Here is a 26,408-nt window from a genome sequence, read left to right on the forward strand (position 1 = left end):
CAATTTCTCTATCACCTAAACTTCCCACTCTCGTGCCCTGCCTACTCCCCAGACAACTCTTGCTATCATTTTTCATGATCTAAGCTACTAAGCATTATTGGTTGCCGGTGAGAGAACAATCTAATTTGGTTTGCTTATTAACTCTGTCACTTTCTTTTTTTTTTTTTTTTTTGAAAACCTTTATTGACAGTCCAATAAGAACAAGTATGGGCCTACAACCCCCCAGGGCCGGCCGCTAAGCAATCAGCACAATAACGACAAGTACAAACACAGGCAGCACTTTGGGGAGCAAAATCGAACTCTGTCACTTTCTTAAGTTGATAGTTAGGACCCACTTTCATGTATAAGATGGAGGGATGCAAGATATTTTGGCTGATGGAACTGTTAGAAGTGGTGGGATAGCATTGATTTTAACCTCTTCAGTGCCCCGCCCTGTGCCGGGCGTTGCATTAGCGGGCGGGGTTCATGACGAGATAGTCCCGTCATGGGCACAGCGCAACCGCGCTCCATGACGAGACTTTCTGATGGATACATCTGCCAGTGGATTCCTCACCTTGTGAATATCCCCTGCGCCAGCAACATTCGGAAACTTTTGTAGCAGTCCACGCCGATGTGGTCGAAAGCGACGTCACAGAGACACGGCTCCGCTCGCGACTCCGCTGACGTCACCGGCTCCATAAGAAGACCCCATCGGCGTGATGACGTCTGTTCCCTTTTTTCCGCGCCGACGACGCCAACGGATTTCGGGAATCGTTACTGGTAGCTGTTCTGGTTACTTTGTATGTTTTCTGGATTTCTCTGTCTATCTTCTAAAAATGTCGACAAGGAAGTCTGGGTTTAAGCCTTGCCGAGAATGTGGCAAGCACATGTCCATCACCGACCCACACGACGATTGCGTTTGGTGTTTGTCCTCGGACCATGATGTGGGAGGTTGTTCGAGTTGCAGGAAAATGAGCTCGAAGGCTCTTAAGGAGAGAGAAGCAAAGCTCTTTATCGCCCGGATGAAGAAAAAGGAGAAAAGAAGAAGATCCAGGTCGAGGTCGGCTTCCAAGTCGACTTCGGGACATGATTCAAAGAGCAAGAAGCATAAGAAAAAGAGGAGGCATTCATCGCATCATAAGGCTTCGAAGTCGAAATCGCCTGCTCGACGTCGGAGAGAGTCAGTGTCTCCTTCTCCTGTTCCGACTTAGCCTCCGGTTCCATCTTCTCCGGTGCATTCGCCGGCTCCGGCTGAATCCCCGGTGCCGGTGTCATCTCCGACGCCGGTTCCATCTCCAGATCCTGCAAGTCCTCCGGCTCCGTCTCCGACTCCAGCCCAGGATGAGGATCGTCAGGCTCCGACTGAGTCTGTGACGCCGCTTGCTCCACTGTCGGCGCCGCCAGGCCCGAGTCCGGTGCTGCCTGACCAGTATCCTGCTTTCCCTACTCCAGGTCAGGACCCCTCGCATTATCTCAATGCGATGTATGGGGTGTTCTCACGGGCCATGTATACCTCTGGTGCACCTATGGGTCCGATGGCTTTCAATCTGGGAGTGCCGCAGGTTTACCCTCAGGCACCGTTTATGCCGTTCTTCCCGGCGACGCCGTCTTGGCAGCTGCCGGCGCCGAGAACTTCGACGCCGCTTCCCTCTTCGCCGGCGCCGACTCGACTTCGTTCGACGCCGGCTGCTCCAGCTGATCCGCGTTCGACGCCGCTGCCGGCGCCGTCGGATTCGAACACGGCGCCGCCGACGCCGCAGGTGCGGATCCGTTCAAGAAGGGAGGCGCAGAGAGTGCTAGAGGAGAGACGCTTTCTGATGGAAGATGCTGAAGAGGGGGAATTGGTCGAATCCGATGAGGTGTTCGACGAATTGAAGGAGGCGAGTGGTCTGGATTTGTCTCCGGAGTGGGAGATCTCTCCGCCATCAGACGAACCCTCTAAAGACGCGGCACCCTATCATTCAGTAATTAGAAAGGCTGCGGAGTTGTTGGACCTTCAATTGCCATCCACCGAATTTAAGTCCAATATTTTAACTGAGGTGTTGCATTCTCCAACTGCGGTCTCAGAGCCTCTGTTGCCTTTTAACGAAGCAATTTTGGAACCTGTGCTGGATGTATGGCGCAAGCCTTTCTCAGCTCCTGCAGTCTCCAAGGTAGTCGCAAGAAGGTATAGGGTGGCGCCAGGGGATCCTGAATTTTTATCATCGCACCCTTCACCTGAAAGCCTAGTAGTTCAGGCGGCTTGTTCTGGACTGTCTAAAGGGGCTTTTCCTCAAGTCCCAGGGGACAGGGAGGCAAAAAAGGTGGACCAATCAGCTAAGAAAGTCTTTTCATCAGCCAGTATGGCTTTAAAATCTTCAAATGCGACTTGTCTGTTGGGGCGCTATATCCATGCGCTTATGGATTCGGCTAAAAAGTTGGCGCCAAAACTGTCAGAGGAGGATAGAGGAGGCTTCAATGAAGTTCTATCGGATGCCCAGGCGGCTGCTCGCCAGGTTATTCAGAGTGGCCTGGATACAGCGGACTCAGTTGCCAGGGTCATGGGGTCTTCAGTTGCCACCAGGAGGGGTGCATGGCTTAAGTCCTCCGAATTCTCATCTGATGTCCAGTCAACTTTATTGGACTTACCTTTTGATGGGTCTGGTCTGTTCGGGAAGAAGGCTGATGCTGCTCTCGAGCGCTTCAAAGAAAGTAAGGCTATGGCTAGGTCGTTGGGCCTTCAATCCCAGCCGAGAGATACTTTCAAGAGGTACAGAGGATTTGGAAGGGCGAGTTTTCGTTCATATAGACCAACCCAGCAGCAGCAGCAGCAGCAGCAACAGCAGCAAGGCTCCAAGGGATATAGAGGAAGACTTAGGGGTCGCTCACGTGGCCGGCAACTCTCCTCCTCCTCTTCCTCTTCCTCAGCCCCTCCCACCACCGCAAAGCAGCCCTAGATTCGACATTCCGGATCATGTTGGTCCTGTGGGGGGCCGGCTTACCCATTTTCTACAAGATTGGGAATCTGTAACTACAGATCTCTGGGTTCTGGATCTTGTAGAAAATGGGTACGCCCTTCCCTTTCGGGAATTCCCTCCAAATTACCCTCCTTGCCAAGGGGCTTGCTCGGAGGACCACCGTCTCCTCTTGCAGGAGGAAGTCTTGAAGTTGTTTCAGAAAGGTGCAATAGAGGTGGTTCCAGAGCAGGAGAGGGGTCGGGGATGCTACTCCCGGTATTTTCTGATTCCGAAAAAGGACGGCAGACTGCGTCCGATATTGGACTTCAGAATCCTGAACTTCTACCTGAAACAGGAGAAGTTCAAGATGCTCACCCCTGCGCAGGTTCTTCAGGCGCTGAATCAGGAGGACTGGATGGTGTCGCTCGACTTGCAGGATGCGTATTTTCACATCCCCATTCTGAGGTCGCACAGGAAGTATCTCCGGTTTACGGTAGGGTCGCAACATTATCAGTTTGCGGTCCTCCCGTTTGGTCTTACTTCGGCACCTCGAGTCTTCACAAAGGTGATGGCGGTGGTGGCAGCCCATCTCAGAAGGTCAGGGATTTCAGTTTTCCCTTATTTAGACGACTGGCTGATCAAGGCGGAGTCGGCGGAGAAGGACCTGGAGGTCAAGGTTCTTTGGTCTCCAGAGGAAAGTTTGCTTCACATCAACCTTTTGGAATTGCGGGCGATACGTTTGGCACTTAAGGCCTTCCTCCCTTCCCTTCACGGTCAGTCAGTTCAAGTCCTGACGGACAACATTACCGCGATGTGGTAGGTCAACAAGCAGGGAGGAGTGGGGTCGCATTGCCTCTGCATTGCCTCTGCAGAGTGGCTCTGCGTCTCTGGTCCTGGGTTCAGGATCATCAGATTTGTCTGATGGTAAATCATCTGGTCGGAGTTCTGAACGTGCGTACAGACAGTCTGTCGGCAGTTCTCGGCTGACCGCGAGTGGAGGCTCCATCCGGAGGTGGTTCGTCACGTCTTTCGAACGTGGGGTTCTCCTCGGGTGGACCTGTTTGCCACTCATGAGAACGCTCACTGCCCGTCCTTCTGCAGTCTCCAGTATCCGATACAGGGATCTTTGAGGGACGCGTTTCAGTTGAGTTGAGACTCTCGTCTCCTTTACGCGTTTCCTCCCATACCCTTGATTCCTCGGGTTCTGAGGAAGATTCGCCAAGACCGGGCCCAAGTCATATTGATCGCCCCGGATTGGCCAAGAAGGGTGTGGTACACAGATCTTCTCCACCTCTCCTCGTGCCCTCCGCTCCGTCTCCCTCTGAGGGCAGACCTCCTCTCACAGTCAGAGGGGCAGGTTCTACACCCCCACCTCCAGAGCTTACACCTTCATGCCTGGAGATTGAACGGGGCAACCTGAATTCTTTCTCTCTCCCTCCAGATGTGGTGGACGTTATTTTATCGGCCAGGCGACACTCCACCAAATCCATATACTCCTATAGATGGTCTAAATTCGTTCTCTGGTGCAGAGAGAGGTCAATTGATCCCTTGAAGGCTCGTTTGTCTAATATTTTACAGTTTGCCCTTTCTCTTGCTCAGCAAGGCTTTGCTGTGGCTACTGTGAAAGGATATTTATCGGCTTTGTCGGCTTTCCTATGCCTGCCGGATCAGCCGTCCTTATTTAAATCACCTATTGTGCTTAGGTTTCTCAAGGGCCTTACGAATAAATTTCCTCCTACTCCCTTTATTGTACCTCAGTGGGACTTAAACCTTGTACTGACTTATCTTATGGGTTCTCCCTTCGAGCCCTTGCATAAGTGTCCCTTGAGACTGTTGTCTTTTAAGACAGTATTCCTCATTGCAATCACCTCGGCAAGGAGGGTAAGTGAGCTTCAAGCTCTTAGTTCAAAACCCCCATTCTTGACTGTGCATGCTGAACGAATGGTGCTCCGGACCAGGGCTGCGTTTTTGCCTAAAGTGGTAACTCCCTTCCATCTGGGGCAATCCATTACCCTTCCTTCCTTTTATCCTCCCCCACACCCTTCCAAGGAGGAGGAGAGACTTCACCGTTTGGACCCTAAGAGGGCGGTGAGCTTTTACCTGGACAGGACAAAAGACTGCAGGGTTGATGACCAGCTCTTTGTGGGCTTTGCTGGCTGCAGAAAGGGTCGTGCGGTGCACAAGCGCACCCTGTCCAGTTGGATTGTTCTATGCATCAAGATCTGCTACTCCCTAGCTGGTAAGGAGCCTCCGGAGGGTTTGAGGGCTCATTCTACCAGGGCAAAGTCTTCTACGTCTGCTTTATCTAGGGGTGTTCCTGTGGAGGACATTTGTAGGGCGGCAACTTGGGCCTCCCTTCACACCTTTGCAAAACATTTTTGCTTAGATACTGAGGTGAGGAGGGACGGGCATTTTGCTCGTTCTGTTCTTCAGGATTTTCTGGTGTAGAAGGTTGGACACCCTCCTCCGGGAGTGGGGACTGCTGTGGAATCTATTCACAAGGTGAGGAATCCACTGGCAGATGTATCCATCAGAAGAACAAGTTACTTACCTTCGGTAACGCTTTTTCTGGTGGATACAGTATCTGCCTGTGGATTCCTCACTGACCCACCCGCCTCCCCGTTGTCCATCCTTCTATACCAGTTATTCTATGGCTGTAATTCTATTGATGGTTTCAAATGTGTTTCTTACTGTCAAGGGCATTATGTTATTCTAGTGCTTTGATGTTTATTCTCCACACTGTGTGTGTTGATAGGCATATTGTGTACTGTGTATACTGTTTATGTACATATTGCTGTCAGTCCGTCCGTGTGCCTCGAAGGCACGGAAAAAAGGGGCGGAACTGACGTCATCACGCCGATGGGGTCTTCTTATGGAGCCGGTGACGTCAGCGGAGTCGCTAGCGGAGCCGTGTCTCTGTGACGTCGCTTTCGACCACATCGGCGTGGACTGCTACAAAAGTTTCCGAATGTTGCTGGCGCAGGGGATATTCACAAGGTGAGGAATCCACAGGCAGATACTGTATCCACCAGAAAAAGCGTTACCGAAGGTAAGTAACTTGTTCATCTCGTCATGGGCACTGAAGGGGTTAATAGGGACTGATCAGACTAATATTTTATGACGTTGCTCAATATATTGCATTTTGCTTTCCATAGCAAGGTTCTCTCGCATCCTGCTAATCAAGTTAGAGCGGGTTGGTGATGTTTGTTTGTCCCATATTGTTACTATGGCCTAGATGGCTACTATCAATGCTTCTGCTTGCTATTCATATCCTATTTACTCTTTGTGATCATTACTGATAATTTTACCCTAGAAGAAAACACACAGTATGCCAAAAGAATGTGGCATTCAAGGATAGCACAGCTGAGAGATGTCGGCCGTATTCTTCTAATGCCTGAGGGGCACAGCGGGTATATAGCAGAGTTAGCTTTTCTTCCTCTGTTATGAAAAACCTGCCTGGGCAACTGTAGGGTCTGCCAGGTGTTTAACCAGTGGTTTACCTTTTGCAACTGCCAACTTTGTCACACACTTTTCCCTGGGATCTAAGTGCTGTCTTTGTATATTTTTGCACTATGGTTTGTTTATAAAACCTATAAGCAGATGTACTGCTTCCGCTCGTGCTCATGCTCTTCCCCTGGACTTGATATTGCCTGAGTTAGTAAAGGCCCCTCAAGTCTTGTCAAACTGGTGATGCTTGGCAGAATCTGTCATCAGTCACCCTGTCAACTGAGCTCTTGCTCTGTTCGACACGGATATCGTTCTTAATATAGCACAGACCAAGGGCCTGATTATAGTTTGGTGGAGGCGGGACGTCGTCCCCAAAAAAGCAGCTGATATCTCTGTCCGTCCATTTGAAGTGCATAGATGTTAATAGTTTTTAGCAGATTTACTGCATCTACCAAATTTTAGTTCAGGACCTCATTTTTTATTGTGCTGTAGTGCTTGTTCAGAATGGTAGTATAACAGTTTATGCAAGCAATTGTTCATATGTTCACATTCTCCCTGGCATCTCATATTCAGTAGAATGCCACATCTATTGGAATTGAGACTTTTTGTCTATGAATCAGTAGCTGTAAACCCTGTGTGACTGCTCTGAAGCCTAGGTCATAGGAAGAAAACTTTGCAGGTCGCATGTAACATAAGTGAAATCAACAGTATTTAATACTGGTGCAATAAAAATATGGGTCTAAAAGAAACTCCCCTAATTGATGAAGAACATGCTGACCACACTCGACCGAGACCTCAAGCAATCTGCTCACTTTCTGAAAAGAGCATATTTTTAGTGCCCTTGTCGTAAGCTTGGAGGTCAAAGAAGAAAGAAGTATGGAGATGACAGCTCAGAATGATTGGTATTGATTGGCTTCTATAATGAAATGATGATGCACAAGAGAATGCCTGATATAGGATCTACTATACTTAAATAATGGACACTAATGTTTTCCAATATCATTGGGTGCTGGCTGAATTGTTTAAGAAACATTCAAAATTTATGGCATACTGTGGTAGTAAAAGTACTGATGAGAGCCCTATTTGCCGATAAAACCCCTGCTTGGCCCGTTAAACTATTTCAAGCCATGGCAAAAGATATGTCCTTTTGCTGTTTGCGTGAAGAAGGATGTGAACAAGCTGCAGATGTGTATTTTAGTAATTGATTTCTCACATTCACACAGGCACAAGAACAATTTTGGATGGGATCAAGGCAGTTTCTGCACTGCCCCAAGATTGTCTACACAGTGCAGACCATTTAGAACTGTTTTCCAGAGACCCCCACAGAACTTGTAGTTAATCAAAGGATTCTGGATTTTGCTGGAAGTAGAAGATTGATAACAATACTGCATGCAGCGCTGGTGTAGAACTGAGGGGAGCTATACAGAGAGGAAGCCCAGGAGAGATGGCCATTTGACTATCCAGAGAACCTGTCAGCCTTGGATTGAAAGAGTTTGTCGGCAAATTACAACATCATCTCCCAATGCCCGGTTCACACTAAATCATTTATATTATGTACACATAACAGATCTTACACCAAGCGGGTTGTCCTTGGTATATCCAGGCATGTAGTCATCTCGTGGCAGGTGTGGTGTTCAGGAAGCTGATTTACTCCATATGACATGGGGTGCCTGGAAACATAAGGCTTTTGGAATGAAGTAATACAAGTAGTAAGTGAAATATCTGCAGCGACTGTTACGAAATCTATAAAAATATGTCTGCTTGGTGTATTGCCAAAATGTAAATAATATCCAATAAACTGCTGATGTGGGCATTGGGCACAGTTTTGGCAAAGAGACGACTAGTCAGACTTTAGTTCTTCCTGGATCTTCTAGGAGTGGCGCAATTGAAGAAGGACTTACCCGAGTGGGCTCTGGCAGACTAGCATCATATGAATAAATCCTAGAGGGATGAGAAACTTGTGGACGACTTAGCTGAATGGGAAGAAATGCTAACTGAGCTAACATGTTTTCCAGATAACAAAACAATAATTAAAAAGAGAAACATTCAGAAATACTGAAAGGTCAGGCAACAGCATCTTAACGGTTCATCTATAGACTATTCTAATTCTAGGAGCAAATGCTAACATGCACTCGTGTAAAAGTCAAAGTGGAAAATATTGCTATTCTGTCAAAAACATTTTGCTGTGAATTCTGTTTGTTCATCCATAGGCATTTGTATGATCTCTGCCAGCTGTTTCCTGAAGCTGCTAGTGAAAGTCTCCGTTCTGTCTTCCGCGATGCAGCACATGAGATGGAAGAAATCTTAGAGGTCCGAGGTCATGCAAAATTTCCTACATTGGATATGGTGAGTGGGGTGACACTGTAGTCTGAAATATGCATCCAGTGTTTTTAGTTTGTTTTGTTAATTACATACACTTCCAAGACAATCATGGTAAATAACTGAGGCAATAGGGATTGTTAGCTGTTTGTCGAGCTTCAGAGACCTGATGTGTACATACTTTGTGGGCTTTGTTAGAAAACATGTTATAGGCCGCATTTAGTTGAGCATTTGCTTCTTCATTTTGTATGCCATTTCTGTGCTGCATATCTGTTTCTTCAGTTTCGTTAGTCACTGAGCTGCTGTTCTTGGTTAAACAAAAGTCATGTCTTAACCTTTCTTGTAAATCATGTGAGGCAACCCAGCTGCGCCTTAGTTAGAGAGCGCTCTGGCCTTTTTTTAAGGCTGCAGTGCCTGATACTGATAAGAACATGTTTTGCCGCATCTGCAGATTTCTGTAATACAAGTCTTAGCTTGAGCTAACTGGAGCAAACTGGTTCTAACCGGTTTGTTATAACCTTCTTGTTTGTTCACTACTGTAAATGTAGCCCTCACATACCTTACGCCAGCTCACTCCTGTACACCCTCCCTGGAGGCTGAACAGACCTGTGCCCGCCCAAGTGTATAATAAACATTGCTTCTTATACTTCCCCTCCGCCTACCTGGTTATTTGTCAACGAGGGGACAGAGTGGTTTTGGAACCAGACGAGAGAGTTGGTCTGTTACTAATAATTTCTCGCCTCTACAGCTTCAAGTCTGCCCATTCCTGTCAGACATCGACGCTGAATCCCGCACTCACCGCGACTCTGCCGCCCAACGCGTCGCTCGGGAGGTGGTGGGTATGAAACTACAATACCCATCACCCCTAGCGAACGCGCGGAGGCACTTCCTGCGGCGGGTTCAAAAACCTCATTCGCGGACGGCCAGGGGCTTGTCAATCAAGTCCTGCCTGGCGTTCGGCGAGGTAACTGACCTCGCGCGTTCCTTACCCGGCAAATCTTTTTTTATGAGCCGCCTTCAGGCTCAGTGACGCGCACTACCGTAGCGACGGAACTTGCGCCCGTAGGCGCCCCTGTAAGGACCCTAGAACCCGAGGGCATTTTCCCCTGGACCGAGATTCGCCTGGAAACATTGCCAACGCCCCAGCCCTACCCCGTGGAGAGAAGCACCTCTTCTCCCCGTTCCTCCTCCTTCGAGCTTGGAGCCGACTGAAAGGCTCGGAGAGCGTCCGGAGGAAGAAGGAGGCTGCCAGCTTCTTCTGGTTTCCTGTCCCGGCGCTTGGAGCGGCTTGAAAGGCTCGGAGAGCGACTCCGCCTACGAAGTACTGACCTCAGCTAAGGAAGAACACCCAACGCCTCCTCTCCTGCGACGGCTGGTTCGTGAGTACTTACCTGCGTGCACAACAGTATTGAGTGAGGCTACTTTGAGAGAGACAGATGCAGCATTAGAGTGAGTGTACTGGAGATACCCCCTATGTTCCTGTATCTTCCCCCTATGTATGGTTAAAGGGCTCCTAAGGCTCAGAGTGTTTTTTCTCTCTCTACAGGAATAGGCGCCCTGAGTGAAGGTGTCGTGCAGTCGTCCCTCCCATCCCCCCTCCTTGTTTCCTTTCTTCCCTCGTTTTCCCCAGGGGTGGTGTTGCTTAAGAAAGGGTACTAAAATCCTCTTGAGTAATACCGTTTTTGGGGAGAGGGTAACTAGCGTTGAGGATCGCTCCTGCTGTATCCGGCTTTGAAGGTTAGTGAGCTACCTGTCTGCATTCTGACAGATTGACAAGCCCACGGAAAAGTACAGCCTGAGCGATGGATACCGCTTCAGTCCTTGCCACTATGTTGGATACCCTGAATGCACTTAGAGCTGAGGTAGATGCCTTTCGGGTGGAGAATATGGAGCTTAAGAATGAAATGGGCACCATGAGAAGAGAGGTAGCCTTTCAAAACCCGGCAGGGACAAAGGGGGGCTCCTATATTAAGGACTGGACCCTGCCTCCTCCCGCGAAATCCCAAACGCTCTTAGCAGAAGGGGGATCCCAGGCTTCTGGAGGGGGTCCACCAAGCACCGGGGTCTTCCCGCATCATTCATCATCGGTGCCCCATCACTCCAGTTCTCCCCCGGTCCAGATCATTCAGCCCATGCAGTTACCCCTTGCCCCTCCTGAACGTTTCTTTGGGGACCCAAAGAAGTATGGCATCTTTATGGGCCAATGTAGACTCCATTTCTTATGCAAACCGACTGTCTTCCCGAACGACCAGGCCAAAACGGCCTTTGTGATGTCATATTTGGGAGGTAATGCTGCCAGCTGGTCCTTCCCTCTGATCGAACGGGACGACCCTGTTCTGTATAACTTCCCAGCCTTCTGTGTGGAGATGCTCCGGCTGTTCGATCGCAAGGCGCATCAAATGTCGCTGGATAAAGAACTCCTGACTCTGAAACAAGGGTCACAAGACCTACTTACCTACATCACCTCCTTTAACAGACTCCTGGTAGAAACGGACTGGCCAATGGAAAAGAGAACATCTTTGTTCTATCAGGGGTTACGAAGCGAACTTAAGGATTTTTTTTTTTTTAAACTTTTTTTATTGTTTTCATAGCATCAACTCAATACAAGCCCCGCTACCCCCCCCTTCAAAAGGAATACTTTACATACATCGTTGCCATCCAATATCCAGGAGAATAGTCATCCATCACATGCGGCCCCCCCCCCTCCCTCCCCACCCCATGTCAGTGTGCCCCCCTCTGCCTTCCACCCTCCTGATGTGCCCCTCCCCTACAATAAATCATGCACGGGTGCTCAACCTCCTCTAGGGAACCAAGGCTTTCCCTCATGCCTAGCCACGTTCTTGCTTCCAGTGCTCGCCACTGCTCCCCTCCTACTCCCCGTTCAACGCCTCCTCCTGCCTGTCAGAGGTGTCCCCCTCTCTCCCGGTGTCAGACATCAGCCCCTGAAGTTCCACCACCAGCGCCTCCCACGCTCGGGCCGTCGCCAGCGCCTTCTCGTCATCCCTCCGAAGGGCTAATTGCAACCGGAGCGTACCCTCTGCCCCCGCCCATCGCGCAAACGCCGCCCTCCACCGCAAGAAGCTAGGCCCCGCTCGGGACTTCCAGTGCATAGTCGGTTCCCTCTTGGCCATAATCAACCCTAAGTCGTAAAACTTGCTAGTAACCTTCGTCCGGCGGGTGTGGGGAAACCAAAGTAGCAAGCAGGCCCCCAGTTCCGGGGCAATAATGCGGTCCGTCACCTGATTCAGGCAATCCATAACCTCTGCCCAATAGTCGAAGCGAACTTAAGGATGTCCTAGCCCAGGTGGTGCAAATGCCGGCCACCTGTGAGGAATTAATTGATTTAACAGTGCAATTGGACCATCGGCTTCAAGAGCGAAGAGGGGACAAGAATCGAAGCGATCCCAGGTTCCTTCCTATATGGCCCCGACCGGTTCAAGAGGAAAGGCCTTCCCCCTTGGATGGGACCGAGCCCATTCAAATCGGTGGCATCAGAGGGGTCCTCTGCCAAGCAGAGAGAGAAAAACGGAGAACTCAGAAACTCTGCATGTATTGCGGGAAACCGGGCCATTTCATCAAAGACTGCCGAAGCAGACCGAAGAACGCAAATCCTGGAAGCCCTGGGCTCAAGACCTTGTCCGTAGTGGACCATGCGACCGAGGACCAGGGAAACTGACGTGCCCAAATAAGAAGAGGACCGCTTGTTTGAGGCCTAGAAGTAATGAGGTCTTCCCAGATGCAGCCAACACTATCCAGCCCTCAGTAGCCCATATAAACGTGTGCGTCTTATTGAACTTGCCTCATGATATATCTGTGGTGGTCCACGCACTACTGGATTCCGGAGCCACAGGTAATTTTATAGATCAGCAATATGCCAAGGAGCTTGGCATTCCTTGTGATCAAAAGGATACCCCCGAGGAGGTGAAGGCAGTGGACGGCTCAGCTCTGACCTCGGGCCCGGTATGTTACCACACTAGACCCATATTGATGCAAGTGGGGATTAACCACTTCGAACAGATACGGTTTGATCTGATTGATGCCCCCCATTTCAAGCTCATACTAGGAATGCCTTGGCTAACTCTCCACGATCCCTTGGTGAGGTGGGCAGCACGCACAGTGTCTATGAATTCGTCCTTTTGCCAAGAGCACTGTACCGCTGAGAAAGTCAGGACTTCATCGCCTAGGGAGAGTTCGGCCTGACTCCTCGCTAGTACTTGCAGCCCACAGTTTGTATGTTCTGTTGCCGAGTTACCGATCATGTATGAACAATTCAGAGCTGTCTTCGACACTCGAGGCAAAAAGATTACCCCCACACAGGAACTATGACTGCGTAATCGATCTAGAAGCAGGAGCCAGCATACCCTGCAGTAGGATTTACGCCCTTACAGAAGCCGAAACCACATACTTCCAGAGTTACCTAGAAGACATGCTTTCCTCCGGGTTCATACGTCCCTCCTCTTCACCTGCCTCCTCTCCGATCTTCTTCATTCCGAAGAAAGAGGGCGGATTGAGAGCCTGCATTGACTACAGAGCGATCAATAAAGTTACAATAAAGAACAGATACCCCCTGCCTTTGATCCCTGTTCTTTTAGACCAACTGAAAACCGCGAAAGTATTCACCAAACTGGACCTCAGGGGAGCCTATCACCTGGTGCGGGTACGACGCGGAGACGAGTGGAAGACTGCTTTCCGAACCAAATTCGGATTGTTCGAATATAGGGTCATGCCCTTTGGCCTATGCAACGCCCCGGCCGCATTCCAGTACTTCATGGATGAAGTACTGAGGGGTCTCTTGGACGTATCATGTATCGTGTACATTGATGATATACTGGTGTACTCCACATCCATGGACGAACATGTGAAGCACGTGACGGCGGTGCTGGAGCGCCTACAAAAGTATGCTCTATACGCCAAACTTGAGAAGTGTTTGTTCCACGTTTCGGAGGTGGAATTTTTGGGATACATCATAGGGCCAGGCGGATAGTGCATGGATGATAAGAAGACGAGGGCTATTACTCAGTGGGAATCGCCTACTAGTGTGAAATCCCTACAAAGCTTCCTGGGCTTCGCAAACTTTTATCGCCGCTTCATAAAGAACTTTTCTGGCATTATACAGCCTCTAATGCTCCTCCTGCGGAAAGGAGCATCCTTTCATTGGACCACCTCAGCGGAAAAGGCCTTTCAGACATTAAAATCCTGCTTCACCACAGCCCCCGTACTTCGACATCCTGACGCCACACGTCCATTTGTGGTAGAAACTGACGCTTCTCATTATGCAATAGGGGGAATCCTATCACAGCGACACCCAGAAACAGGACAGCTGCACCCCGTTGCATTCTTTTCCAAGAAATTGTCTCCCTGTGAGGTGAACTACAGCATAATGGATAAGGAGCTTCTGGCCATAAAAAGAGGGTGTGAAGAGTGGCGACATCATTTACTAGGAGCGAGACACACTGTGGAGATCTATACTGATCATCGGAATCTCTTGTTCCTGAAGACCGCCAGAGCTTTGACCCCTAGACAACTACGCTGGTCGTTGTTTTTCTCTGATTACGACTTCGTGATCAAGTATCGCCCTGGGCCACAAAACGGAAAGGCCGACGCTCTGTCACGGCCCCAGCAGCCCTTCATTACGAGTCCTGCGCCCGTCGCAGACAACCCCCTTATCCTGGAGTCTGCCTCGTTCCCTGAGGAGCTGACGGCGGCGGCCACAACATCCGACTTCTTGGAAGAGGTAAGAAACCAGACCTCGGTAACCGAAGAGGCAGCTTGGGTTGCCAAAGACCCACTACACCGATCCTCCCTGCAGCGTCTATTGTATCAGGATAAACGTTTATATCTGCCCACCACTTCCCTACAACAACAAGCCTTGAGGTGGATACACGACTCCACCTTGGGAGGTCATTTGGGAATACGCAAAACCACAATGGCTATGAAGCGCCATTTTTGGTGGACAACGTTACCTGCCGACACCGCGGCCTACGTAGCGGGCTGCGCCATATGCACTCAAGGGAAGGCTCAACATAATCGACCATGCGGATTGCTCCAACCTATTCCAATCCCTCCAGCTCCGTGGCACACCCTGTCTATGGATTTTATAGTAGATATGCCCCCCAGTTCGGGAATGACTACCATTCTAGTTGTCATAGACCACTTGACAAAGATGGGCCATTTCATCGCCTTGGAGAAACTCCCTTCGGCTGCAGGTCTAGCCCAAACGTTCCTACAACATGTGGTATGTAGTCATGGAATCCCAGCGGTTCTCATTACAGACAGGGGAACGCAATTTAAGTCACGTTTCTGGAAAGCCTTGTGTAACGTAATAAAGGTGGAAGCCCGTCTCTCCACTAGCTACCATCCCCAAACGGATGGCAAGACTGAGAGGTTGAACCAGACGTTGGAGCAATATCTCAGGTGTTTCACGTTGCTCCACGAGATAGAATGGAGTACGCTTCTATGGATGGCCGAATTCGCCTACAATAATGCCGAACACTCCTCGCTGGGATGTTCCCCTTTTGTTTGACAGGATACCATCCAAACATGTTACCCTTTGAGTGGCCTGTGAAAACCAACCACCCTTCTATCCAAGAACATCACTCACACTTGAGGAGAGTATTACAGACCGCAAAACGACAACTGGAAACAGCTCAAGAAAGAGACAAACACTACGCGGATAAAAGAAGATCCCCTGAGCCGGCCTACAAAGTAGGAGGCAAGGTGTGGTTAGATACAAAACACTTACGAATAAAGGGAAACACGCGCCTGAAACCAAAATGCGTGGGTCCCTATCCTATTGTACAAGTGGTGAACCCAGTAGCCATGAAACTCTCTCTCCCATCCACATGGCACATCCACCCTGTATTCCACGTCTCTCTGCTACGACCGTGTCTCCCTCTTACTAGAGTCCCCCCCCAAAACCTCAGCCCCTGATTCTAGATGGCGGGGAGGAGTACGAAGTTAAAGGGGTACTTGATTCAAGATACATTAGAGGTAGACTACATTACTTGATAGATTGGAAAGGGTATGGACCCGAAGAGAGCTCCTGGGAGCCTCTGACCAATTTGCATTGTCCTCTATTGCTCTGCCGCTTCAATGCGGCTCATCCGACTAAACCCGGAGGCCCGTCGGGACGCCGGCACTTACCGGGGGGTTCTGTCAGACATCGACGCTAAATCCCGCACTCACCGTGACTCTGCCGCCCCACGCGTCGCTCGGGAGGTGGTGGGTATGAAACTACAATACCCATCACCCCGAGCGAACGCGCGGAGGCACTTCCTGCGGCGGGTTCAAAAACCTCATTCGCGGACGGCCAGGGGCTTGTCAATCAAGTCCTGCCTGGCGTTCGGCGAGGAAACGGACCTCCCCCGTTCCTTACCCGGCATTTCTCTGTTTATGAGCCGCCTTCAGGCTCAGTGACGCGCACTACCGTAGCGACGGAACTTGCGCCCGTAGGCGCCCCTGCAAGGACCCTAGAACCCGAGGGCATTTTCCCCTGGACCGAGATTCGCCTGGAAACATTGCCAGCGCCCCAGCCCTACCCCGTGGAGAGAAGCACCTCTTCTCCCCGTTCCTCCTCCTTCGAGCTTGGAGCCGACTGAAAGGCTCGGAGAGCGTCCGGAGGAAGAAGGAGGCTGCCAGCTTCTTCTGGTTTCCTGTCCCGGCGCTTGGAGCCGCTTGAAAGGCTCGGAGAGCGACTCCGCCTACGAAGTACTGACCTCAGCTAAGGAAGAACACCCAACGCCTCCTCTCCTGCGACGGCTGGTTCTTGAGTACTTACCTGCATGCACAACAGTATTGAGTGAGGCTACTTTGAGAGAGACAGAGGCAGCATTAGAGTGAGTGTACTGGAGATACCCCCTATGTTCCTGTATGTTCCCCCTATGTATGGTTAAAGGGCTCCTAAGGCTCAGAGTGTTCTTTCTCTCTCTACAGGAGTAGGCGCCCTGAGTGAAGGTGTCGTGCAGTCGTCTCTCCCATCCCCCCTCCTTGTTTCCTTTCTTCCCTTGTTTTCCCCAGGGGTGGTGTTGGTTAAGAAAGGGTACTAAAATCCTCTTGAGTAATACCGTTTTTGGGGAGAGTGTAACTAGCGTCGAGGATCGCTCCTGCTTTGAAGGTTAGTGAGCTACCTGTCTGCATTCTGACAATTCCTTTTCATTTGTTTCAGTGTTCTCTTAAAATCACTTCTTCTAAGTGGTTAATCCTTTTCTATTTTTCTCTCCTTTTTACGTGGGTTGTTCACTCCCACGGAGCAGTGCTGCTTACTTGTACCCTTTACTTGTACCCTTCCACCTGTCCCAATATTAGCATCTGTTTAGGGACTACTTTTCCCTTTCTCTAAGAGCATTTCACACGAGCGTTCGATGTATTCAGTGGCTACGAGTTCTGTAAACAGGACTGTTATGTCCCACAACCCCCTCACTGCTTCAGCCATCCTCCCACCCCCTCCCTTCCCATGTGCAGTAAATGAGGGCTTGGTTAATGGTGTAAATAGGCCTGTAAATGTGTTTCTTTTCTCGTCACATTTGCACGCTGTTTCTCCGATGGTGCCCGATGTCAGTCCAGACTTGCCTCTGCAGCACTGACTTTCCAAACGTGCTCAGCAGGCGACTGTAAATCATGTCCTCATCTTGTTTATTTACCGCTCCAATATTAGTCTCCACATGTAGGAAAAGCAAATGTAATGCCACACGTGTCATCAGCCAGTACCCGATGGGGCCAAGCAGTATCGATAGTCCTAAAACGAGTCCACTATTCTATCCATAATTTCAGGCAGACGTTGCCTGAAAATGAAAAGAAATCACGTGTCTCTGGAAAGCAGCATTGGCTGTGCTACATTCGGAGTGTGCTGATGCAGCCGCTTCTGGTCCACTGGCTCAGTCACTGCAGCAGGAGGGCACTGCCATGGAGCGGTTTGAAGGGGCCTGGCAGGAGCCCATGCTGTCGGGAGGCGGCTTTACAATATTGTGACTCTATGATGAGGTACAGCTACTGTGCTTTATTTGTACTTCTTGGGAAACACAGTTCTGCTCCCTCATTAGCAAAATCATTAGACTACATGTGCTCATTAAACGAGGAGAAGGAAGATGCAATCAACCTTAAACGGTCGAGCTTGCTGTATATAAAATTTCAATCATGAGAAAGTGGGCTCCAGTCTTTCACATCCTGAGCAAAATTTCCTGTACCTTTGCGTCTACACATAATGAATGGCCTGTGCCACTTGGAAGGAGGTATTTTATTATTGTATTCATATACTACCCTTATGAGGCATTGAAGCCGTTTAAAAATGTTTTGCTTGAAAGTTTGCAATGGGTGTTTATGTAATGGAACTGGTGCTCATGTAAAGTGCTCCCATAACCTTCCAGTAGAGTGTGCGCTATATTTTGAAAAGTGCACCAAGATAAAAACTAACCTCAGTGTAAGGAAAGACACATTGATACCAATGTATTGGCTGTTTTGTACAAAGTGAAACCAGAGAACCTGGATGCATTGAGGCTTCCTCGCTTACATTGTGTTATCAAGCAAATTATTTATTTCACTGAAACTCTATTTTTTTCTTCATTATCGTGTATGAAAGCACTTTCAGATATGTGAGTTCAGACTGCCAGTTGCACAAAACTAACACTTTAAGTACTTCTCAATGCAGCGATATAATGTGCCTATTAGTGTCAAATCTTCCACGTTAAAGAACAGTAGATGTGGGGGCGTGGCCTGCTGCGCAGCGAAATGGCCGCTCTCTGAGTGAGCTCCGCCGGCCGGACATCGATCCTTCAACAATCCTGCACCCCAGGCCGTCGCAAACTGCTGCTATAGTGGTGGGGCATCGGCGGAGATCCTTCATACCCGCCTCGCCTCGGGCGGACCGGAGTGGAGCCTGCTGACGGTTACAGCGGAGGGCGCCGGCGGCTGCTGTGGAGCTGACATCGGGAGGCGGGGTGAATTGAGGCCGAGGCTGTCCCGAAGCGCGTGGCCTGCATCTGGAGGAGGAGAGGTTCAACTGCAGCGTCTGGAGACTGCCTGTCCCCGGCACCGGATACCCCCCTCGCCCCCCGGAAAGTGCACGACTGCGACGCGTGCTGCTCCTTTTGCCTGTGAAGGTGAGCGGTGGCGCGGCGGCCTGCGGATGGCTGCGCAACTGTGAGGAGCACCGGCTGGCGTCCACGAAGGCGAGGCGGTGATCGGGAGGCCCAGTGAGCGCCGCATGCCCATAGGGGGCGTAGGAGGATTCCTGGTTCTGGAGCCGGATTGCGGAGGTGACAGGCGGAGTGGCGGGCAGACACGGTCAGTGACTGGGGTGTGGTGCGGCCGCCGCATTGGGAGCGTGGTGGACTTGGTGCCTGGTTGCCAGGAGAGGCGTCGTGGGACACCGGGGGCGGCGGTGGTGAACTCTGCTTACCTTACGGCGCTTGGGGGCCGCGCCTGCCGCGGGGGCTGTTGGAGGCTGCGGTGGCCGGGCGGCGGCCCCTGGTACATCTGGGATCATACACAGGCGCGGCGCCCCTCCCCTGGTTGGATCTCTGCCGCTGCAGACCGGGGTCGATTGTGGCGCGGTCGAGAGGCTGCGTCGTGGGTGATCGGCGACCCAGAGTCTTGGTTTGGGGTCGGCTGCAGTCGTGAGTATTGGCGTTTTTGACGCCGGAGACATTACCTGCCTACTTACGATACTGTGCCCGTAGCTGGCTAATTGTTCACTCCTCGCCCTGCTTGAGTCGACGCTGCGGGGCTGTCCCCACTTCGTAATAGGGGCTCTGAAAAGGCAACGCTGGAGGGCCCCCCTTCCCCCCCCCCCGAGGTGTTGTGGAGTGTGGGAACGGGGAGACCTCGCCACGTGGTGGAGTTAAGACTACTGTTGGGGGTGGCCGGCCTTGGGGACGGCTCCGTAGGTGGTGACGGCTGGTCCTCCTGCCGCCGCCGCCTCCCCCCCCCCCCTATCCACTACTGCGTCTCGACAGGAGGTGCACTGCTCGAGGGGCGGCGCGTCGGTGAGGCTCAGCACTTCCCGGTACCGGCGCCCCTGCCGCGTTTCTCTGTGTGACATTGCTGTGGCTCCCTGGCAATGGGCAAGCACGACTCTAAACAGCCTAAGCTGACTTTTGAAAACAAGCGCGCCACGCGGCAGGTGGAACCGGAGCAAGATGCCCCGGTGGAAGATCAGCGAGAGCCCGCGACTGAGGATGGGGGTGAGGATTTGAGAACGCTGATGCTGGAGATGAGATCGAGCCTCCGAAATATTGACACTAAATTGGATACTCTAACCTCTCAATTGGACTCTGTGAAATCGCAAGTGGCCACCCACGAATCGAGGCTGGACACGCTGGAGGAGCGCCAGACGGGGTTCCATGACTTCCAAGTTGAAACAAAGGACCAGTTGCTACATATGGACAAACTGCTCGGCGTCATCAGAGCTAAAAACGAGGACTTGGAAGCGGGATCGAGGCGTAATAACCTTCGCGTTACCGGTATTCCGGAGACCACGGCAATTTCAAAAATGGACACCGACATCACTGACCTGTTGCACGAGTTGTTTGATCCGCACTTATCTGCGGTATTTGTGGTTGAAAGGGCTCACAGGTCATTGGGACAGAGGCCTCCTGTCGGGGCGCCGCCTCGGCCTATTATTGCGAAGCTTCTGAACTACCAGGACCGTGACCTCATCTTGCGCCTGGCCAGAGAAAGGGGCAACATTACGCACAAAGGCAATAACATCTCCTTCTACCCTGACTTCACCCCGGCTGTCCAGGCGGCGAGGAGAGAATTTCTTCCGGCAAAGAGGGTTCTCCTACAGGCGCAGATCCCTTACTCACTATTGTACCCTGCCAAATTGAAAGTGTCATTTGAGGGGACTGCCCACATCTTCACTGACGCTAAGGCTGCTCTGAAGTTCGCCAAGCATGTGGGTGGCGGGAAGCCTAAGGGACCTCGGGTGGAGCGGCGGCCTCTGGGAGCCAACTAAGTGATAATGATTGACAAGTACAGTGTGCTGTTGGTGTTTGGTGACTGATAACGTGGGCGGCAAGGCAATGGGGCTGGGGCCCACTGTAGCGGGTAGCTACCTTTTTCCGGTCTCCGAACCCAAATGTCCACTATAATATCTCTCTGTTTTCAGGTATATAGGTCCTGGGCGGTACACATCCCCCGCAGATCTTCTGGCCACCCTGTTCGATGCAGGGTAGTAGCCGGCATAACCAGACCCCCTTGGGAATGTTCCCATACTTGTTTCATGATGTTTGGGGATTATTTGTAGGGAGGGGTATTCTACAACCCGGTTGGGGGGGTTGGAGTGGGTGGGGGGTGGAGGGAGGGGTTTGCTGTTTTTTGTTCATTGCCAGTACTGATATTGTATGATGAGTGTCCGGGGTCAGCTGCATGTGGAATGGGTCTTGTCAAACTGCTGGTCTTCCCTCTTACTGTATAGCGGAATATGCAAAATGCAGGGAAAACTTTGAACTGTCTGACCTGGAATGTTCGGGGGTTGAATGATTGTAGGAAGTCACGATTGGTGCATGCTTACTTGGTCCGTCACAATGTGGATATTTGCCTGTTACAGGAGACACACTTAAATGCCACGCCATCCCAGCGATTGCGCCATGCTAGATGGGGGCACGCTTATTCGGCTATCTACTCCAACTATGCTCGTGGGGTTGCTGTATTGATAAGACGTGGGTTGGATTGGAGGGAGGTGCTGTTCCAGGGTGACCCGGAGGGAGGATATGTCCTGTGCAGGGCCTGCTCTGTGGTATCTTGGTGGCTATTGTGGCAGTTTATGGTCCTAACATTGACTCTCCCGCCTTTTTCCACAAGGTTTGGGGACAGGTTCGGGCTACTGGCTGCAGTACAATCCTCTGGGGAGGGGATTTCAGTGCGGTCCTAGATGACACAAAGGATAGAAAAGGAGCCGCCCGAGCACTTAACCCGATGGCGAGCACAGCTCTCCAGGAAATAATAGCAGATGGCGACCTCATTGACATCTGGCGCAGCAGGCATGTGGAGCGGAGGGAGGGTACATGTGTTTCGGCTCACCGAAGCGCTTGGTCCCGCTTAGATTATTGGCTGGTGTCGCGGGACATTGCCCTGTGGACTGTGGCTGTGGAACACATGCCCCGTACACTCTCTGACCACGCCCCTTGCCTGTTGAAAATGGTGATGCCGGGTGGTCCACGCCCAGCATTTGCATGGCGCCTCCCGCCCCACGCTCTATTAGATGATGCGTTCAAGGAGGAGATTCAAAAGGATATTACCGACTACTTCGAACTCAATGCTGGATCGGTAGATACTGAGGCATCCCTATGGGAGGCGTTTAAAGTTGTTATTAGAGGCCAATGCATCGCCAGACAGGCTGGAGTGCTAAAAGCTATTAGGAACACCCTTGCATCACTGGAGGCAGATATAAAAGAACTTGAACAAAAATTCATGGTCACTGGAGCACAGGATGAGGCGGGCTTGCTGAAAACTAAGTTATTAGATTACGCGGAAGAAGCGCAGCGCGAGGTCAAATTCCTGGGCAAATATGCGGAGGCTAGGCGATATGGCGAAGGTGGAAGGCCGGGCAGGGTATTGGCAGACATGTTAAGGGCACCGAGATCTGCGGCATACATCCATGAACTGTGCACAAAATCTGACGACCAGGTTAGAGGGCAAGGGGAGATCCTGGGGGCCTTTTCTGATTTTTATTCTAAACTATACACTACTACCCAAGCAACGTGTCCAGACGGGCTGGAATCCTTTTTGGATTAAATTGCATTGGTATGGTTGAATAACAAGCATCGAGAATACATGGACCTCCTGATCGATGCCGGAGATGTAGCGCAGGTCATAAAGAGCTTGCCACCCGATAAAGCGCCAGGACGGATGGCTTAACCACGGCCTTTTATAAGGCATACACTGAGGAGCTGGCTCCTCGACTGTTAGCAGTATATGAAGAAGCTCTGGAGACAGGCATATTGCCCGCGTCTATGCGTGAGGCTCTGATCATTACGTTACTAAAACCGGATAAACCAGCTGATGACTTGGACTCCTATAGGCCCCTTTCCTTGATAAACGTGGGCGTGAAGATCCTTGCCAAGTTGATTGCGAACCGGGTGCAACTCATGCTGCCTATCATAGCGCTTCCTGATCAATCGGGTTTTATACCCGGGAGGTCAACCTCACACAATCTTCGCACGGTCTTCTCAGTCTTGCATTATTTACACCCTGATGTTAGAGCGGCGGCGGTGTTTTTGGACGCCACGAAGGCCTTCGATACCCTTGAATGGCCCTACTTATTCACTATATTGGGAAGGATGGGCTTTAGCCCGCTCCTTATCAAAAAAATTTGCTTACTATACACAATGCCCAAAGCCCGGGTGAGGGTGAATGGGCTGGTCTCTGAGCCTTTCTCCATTTCGCGGGGTACGAGGCAGGGTTGCCCCCTCTCCCCGCTGCTGTTTGCCATAGCTATGGAACCTCTGGCTGCCAGAGTAAGGCAACATCACATGGCAAGAGGCATAGGATTCAGCTCTAGAAACCGCCTAATATCGCTCTACGCGGACGAAAATTTGAATCCTGTATTACGCGAGTTTGTTCGCTTTGAGGGCTCAGTCAACTGGTCCAAGTCGGTGATCTTTCCCCTAATTGAGAACACCGCAAAGGTATCCTCTGAATACCCCCTACGGTGGGAAGCAGAGGAGACAAAATATCTAGGGATATGGATCAGTCGAGATTTTCAGGCGATCTGGAACCTTAACTATGGGAGAGCGATCACATGGCTGAAGGAAAAGGTGAAGATATGGGCGAAGCTGCCCTTGTCCCTCACGGGGCGGATAGCGGTGGCTAAAATGATCATATTGCCTAAGTTCCTTTACCTCTTTGCAAACATACTGATTCCACTCACGTCTCATTTTTTTAGCACCCTGAGATCCCATCTGGTCGGGCTGGCTTGGGCGGGAGGACAGGCAAGAGTATCTTGGGACATGCTGACACTGCCTTTAAAACAGGGGGGTCTGGGCGCCCCAGATATGAAGCTATACGCTCTTTGTGCTCAGGCCCAATATCTACATTTTTGGATCCACTTGACTCCCTTTCAGCCACACGTGGCGGTGGAACGTGACGCTGTTGCACCACTTCCGCTGAGAGTAGCAATCTGTGCCACAGCGAAACGACCTAGAGGGGAGGTGGATACGGCTGGGACCCTACAATGGGCATGGGAGGAGCTGCGCAAGAGGGCTGGAGTCCCGTTGCTTTATGCCCCCTCACTTTCCCTGATGCATAACCCGCTGCTGCCGTGCATTGCGGATGGAGTTGCTAGACACCCAGGAGGGCACATGCACCTTCGCACATTTGCAGACCTCTTCCCCGACAACCGGTTCATGTCCCCCCCCGGTAGCAGAGGAGGGTAACGCTGTGCCCTTCGCTGAGCTATTTTTGTATCACAGGTTGCGGGCGGCGTGCCGCGCTCTTAGCCAGAGCTTCCCGGAGGCCCCCCCGACGTTTACTGCCTTGGAGGGTGTAGTGGGCTCCCCTTCTCCACGCAAGTTAGTCACCCGTATCTACCGGCAAATGCAAAACTCGGCACCGGTGATCACGCCGCGGTCCCTCCAGTGTTGGGACGAAGACCTCCCTTCTCCACTGTCTGAGGAACAGTGGAACTTTTGTTGTGGGCATCTCACTGAGCTCTCTCCCAACTACAAGTTACGATTGATACATTTCAAATACTTGCATAGAGTCTATAGAACCCCTATCAGCTTACACAGAATGGGACTTCGGGAGACAGATGAGTGCTGGAGGTGCAGGGGCTCCCCTGCCTCTTTTTTACACGTTGCATGGTCTTGCCCAATGTTGGAGCGGTATTGGTCTCAGATTTTCACTTTCGTCAACCAGATTGTTGGGCGCTCTGATGTCCCATCTCCTGTGCTTGGCGTATTGGGATATGTTAAGGACACTCCACCTCAGTCGCGCAAATTGCATGCGCTGCTCTTACTATTCGCTAAAGGACAGATTGCGCTGTACTGGGGTAGGCGGAGGGTGCCTACGATTAAGGGCTGGTTGGCTGATGTAACGTATGGGCATACCCAGTTGACCACGTTCTGGGAGTTGATGCCGACAGCGTCGCGTCCTCGCGATATCTGGGAGCCGTTTGTGTGCTGGACCCAGGAGCGTCAGGACTTGGAGGTGGAGGGTGCCACCCTGGTTGGATAGCCTCCGTGATGGGTGGAGGGGTGGCTAGGGGCGGTTTTCATGCATAGATGTGGTACTTAGACTCCCCTATGTTCAGTACTGGAACACAATCCATGGTCCACTGTACGGATGATCGTGTGTGTATCTCACTGTTATGCCAAAGTGCCTGTGGCTCCGAAAGCGTTATGTCTACATGAAAATGTGTAAATATGTGCAACCCCGATAACTCCTGGACTTATCCTAGCAATACGTTGTGACCTATGTGTAATCGACATGACACGTTTGATAACCTGTATACCCCTGTATGACGCCTGTGTACACCATGCATCCTCTCATGCTACCACTAAGACTGGCTGGTTATGTTGGTTATATTGTATATTGTGTTGAGATAATCAATAAATAAAATAATTTTTTTTAAAAAGGACAGTAGATGTTGTAGCACCCAGGATAATGTGCTGCATGGCTAAATACTTAATAAAGTTCCTTAAGGAGAGACGTATTGGCTATGCCAATGCTTGTTTTAAATAAAGCAGTACCTTTAAATGAAAGGCATTTTGTGAACAGCCTCAGACAAGTTGACCAACCCATTTCAGAGTAGGCATCTTTTACCTTAAAATCTCCCTTAAGGAACTCTACTTTATGAGAGCAGAAAAGATAGTTTACCAAAGCAGGGGCATCTTGAAGAAGTGGGAGAAGATCTGGGGAGCATGGCAGGCATAATGGTGATTCTGACCGGGTCTGTTCAGGTGGGGGAAGGCCCGACTTCGTCGATGGGGAGTGTGGGTAAAGGGTTTAGATTTTATTGATTAGCCGTAAAAGTGCCCTTGTAGTCCCGATTGTTCTACTGCTTTGTAATACTGTCCTCTATCATCAGTGGTTGGTATTATGCTATTCGACACGCCCTGATGTAAGTCATTCTGTGCTGAGCATGTTTGCAATAAAAAGAAAGAAAGAAAAAAAAGGAACTCGACTTTTACATAATCATTGACTTCTACATTTCTGCTCATATAGCACTGTAACCCAGCCTTCCAGCTACCATCTTAGATTATTTAAAAAGACAAAATATCATATTTACCTGTAACTTGGATTTTCAGAGCACCAGCTGGGTTTGCTCTAAACAAAACAAGCATGGGCATAGCCAATAGGTCTTGCCTTTGGGACCTTATAAGTATTTAATTATGCAGCACGATATTCTTGGTGCAACATTAACTGTTGGGTGGTTAAATATTTATTGTGATTTTGTAAGTGTTTAGCTAAAGATATTGAGTTTGCATATGTTTTTAAGCTGTGCTGCAGAGGAGTGTGCAGCATGCTGAAAAATTACAATATAGAAGTATTAGAAGCATTTGTGTAATTGTATATATGAGTAAAATAGTATTTTGTATAATTGAATGAGTATTTTAAAAATGTTTTTAAAATAAATAGTTTGGGAAATAGGATTTGTGTAATAGTTAGCGAGAGAGTAAGTTAGTTATTTAATTAGTTAGTGAGAGTGAGATGGTTATTGAGTGAGTTAGTGAGAGTTAGTGAAAGATGTAGTTAGATATATAGTGAAAGTTAGAGAGAGAGTTAGTAAGA

The 26,408-nt window shown here is 50.4% G+C and overlaps 1 protein-coding gene across 1 annotated transcript in view; it reads left to right on the forward strand.

Annotated features, from left to right (window-relative positions):
• The window catches only part of NOP14 (NOP14 nucleolar protein), a 213,187-nt gene that overhangs the window by 135,752 nt on the left and 51,027 nt on the right, over nucleotides 1-26,408 (forward strand). Inside the window, exon 11 of the mRNA XM_085642502.1 lies at nucleotides 8,573-8,708. Within this exon, the coding sequence (XP_085498628.1) occupies nucleotides 8,573-8,708 (136 nt within the window). The remainder of the gene's footprint in view (nucleotides 1-8,572; nucleotides 8,709-26,408) is intronic.

This window comes from Triturus cristatus, chromosome 2_2, assembly GCF_964204655.1.
Source record: "Triturus cristatus chromosome 2_2, aTriCri1.1, whole genome shotgun sequence".
Classification (NCBI taxonomy): Eukaryota; Metazoa; Chordata; class Amphibia; order Caudata; family Salamandridae; genus Triturus; species Triturus cristatus.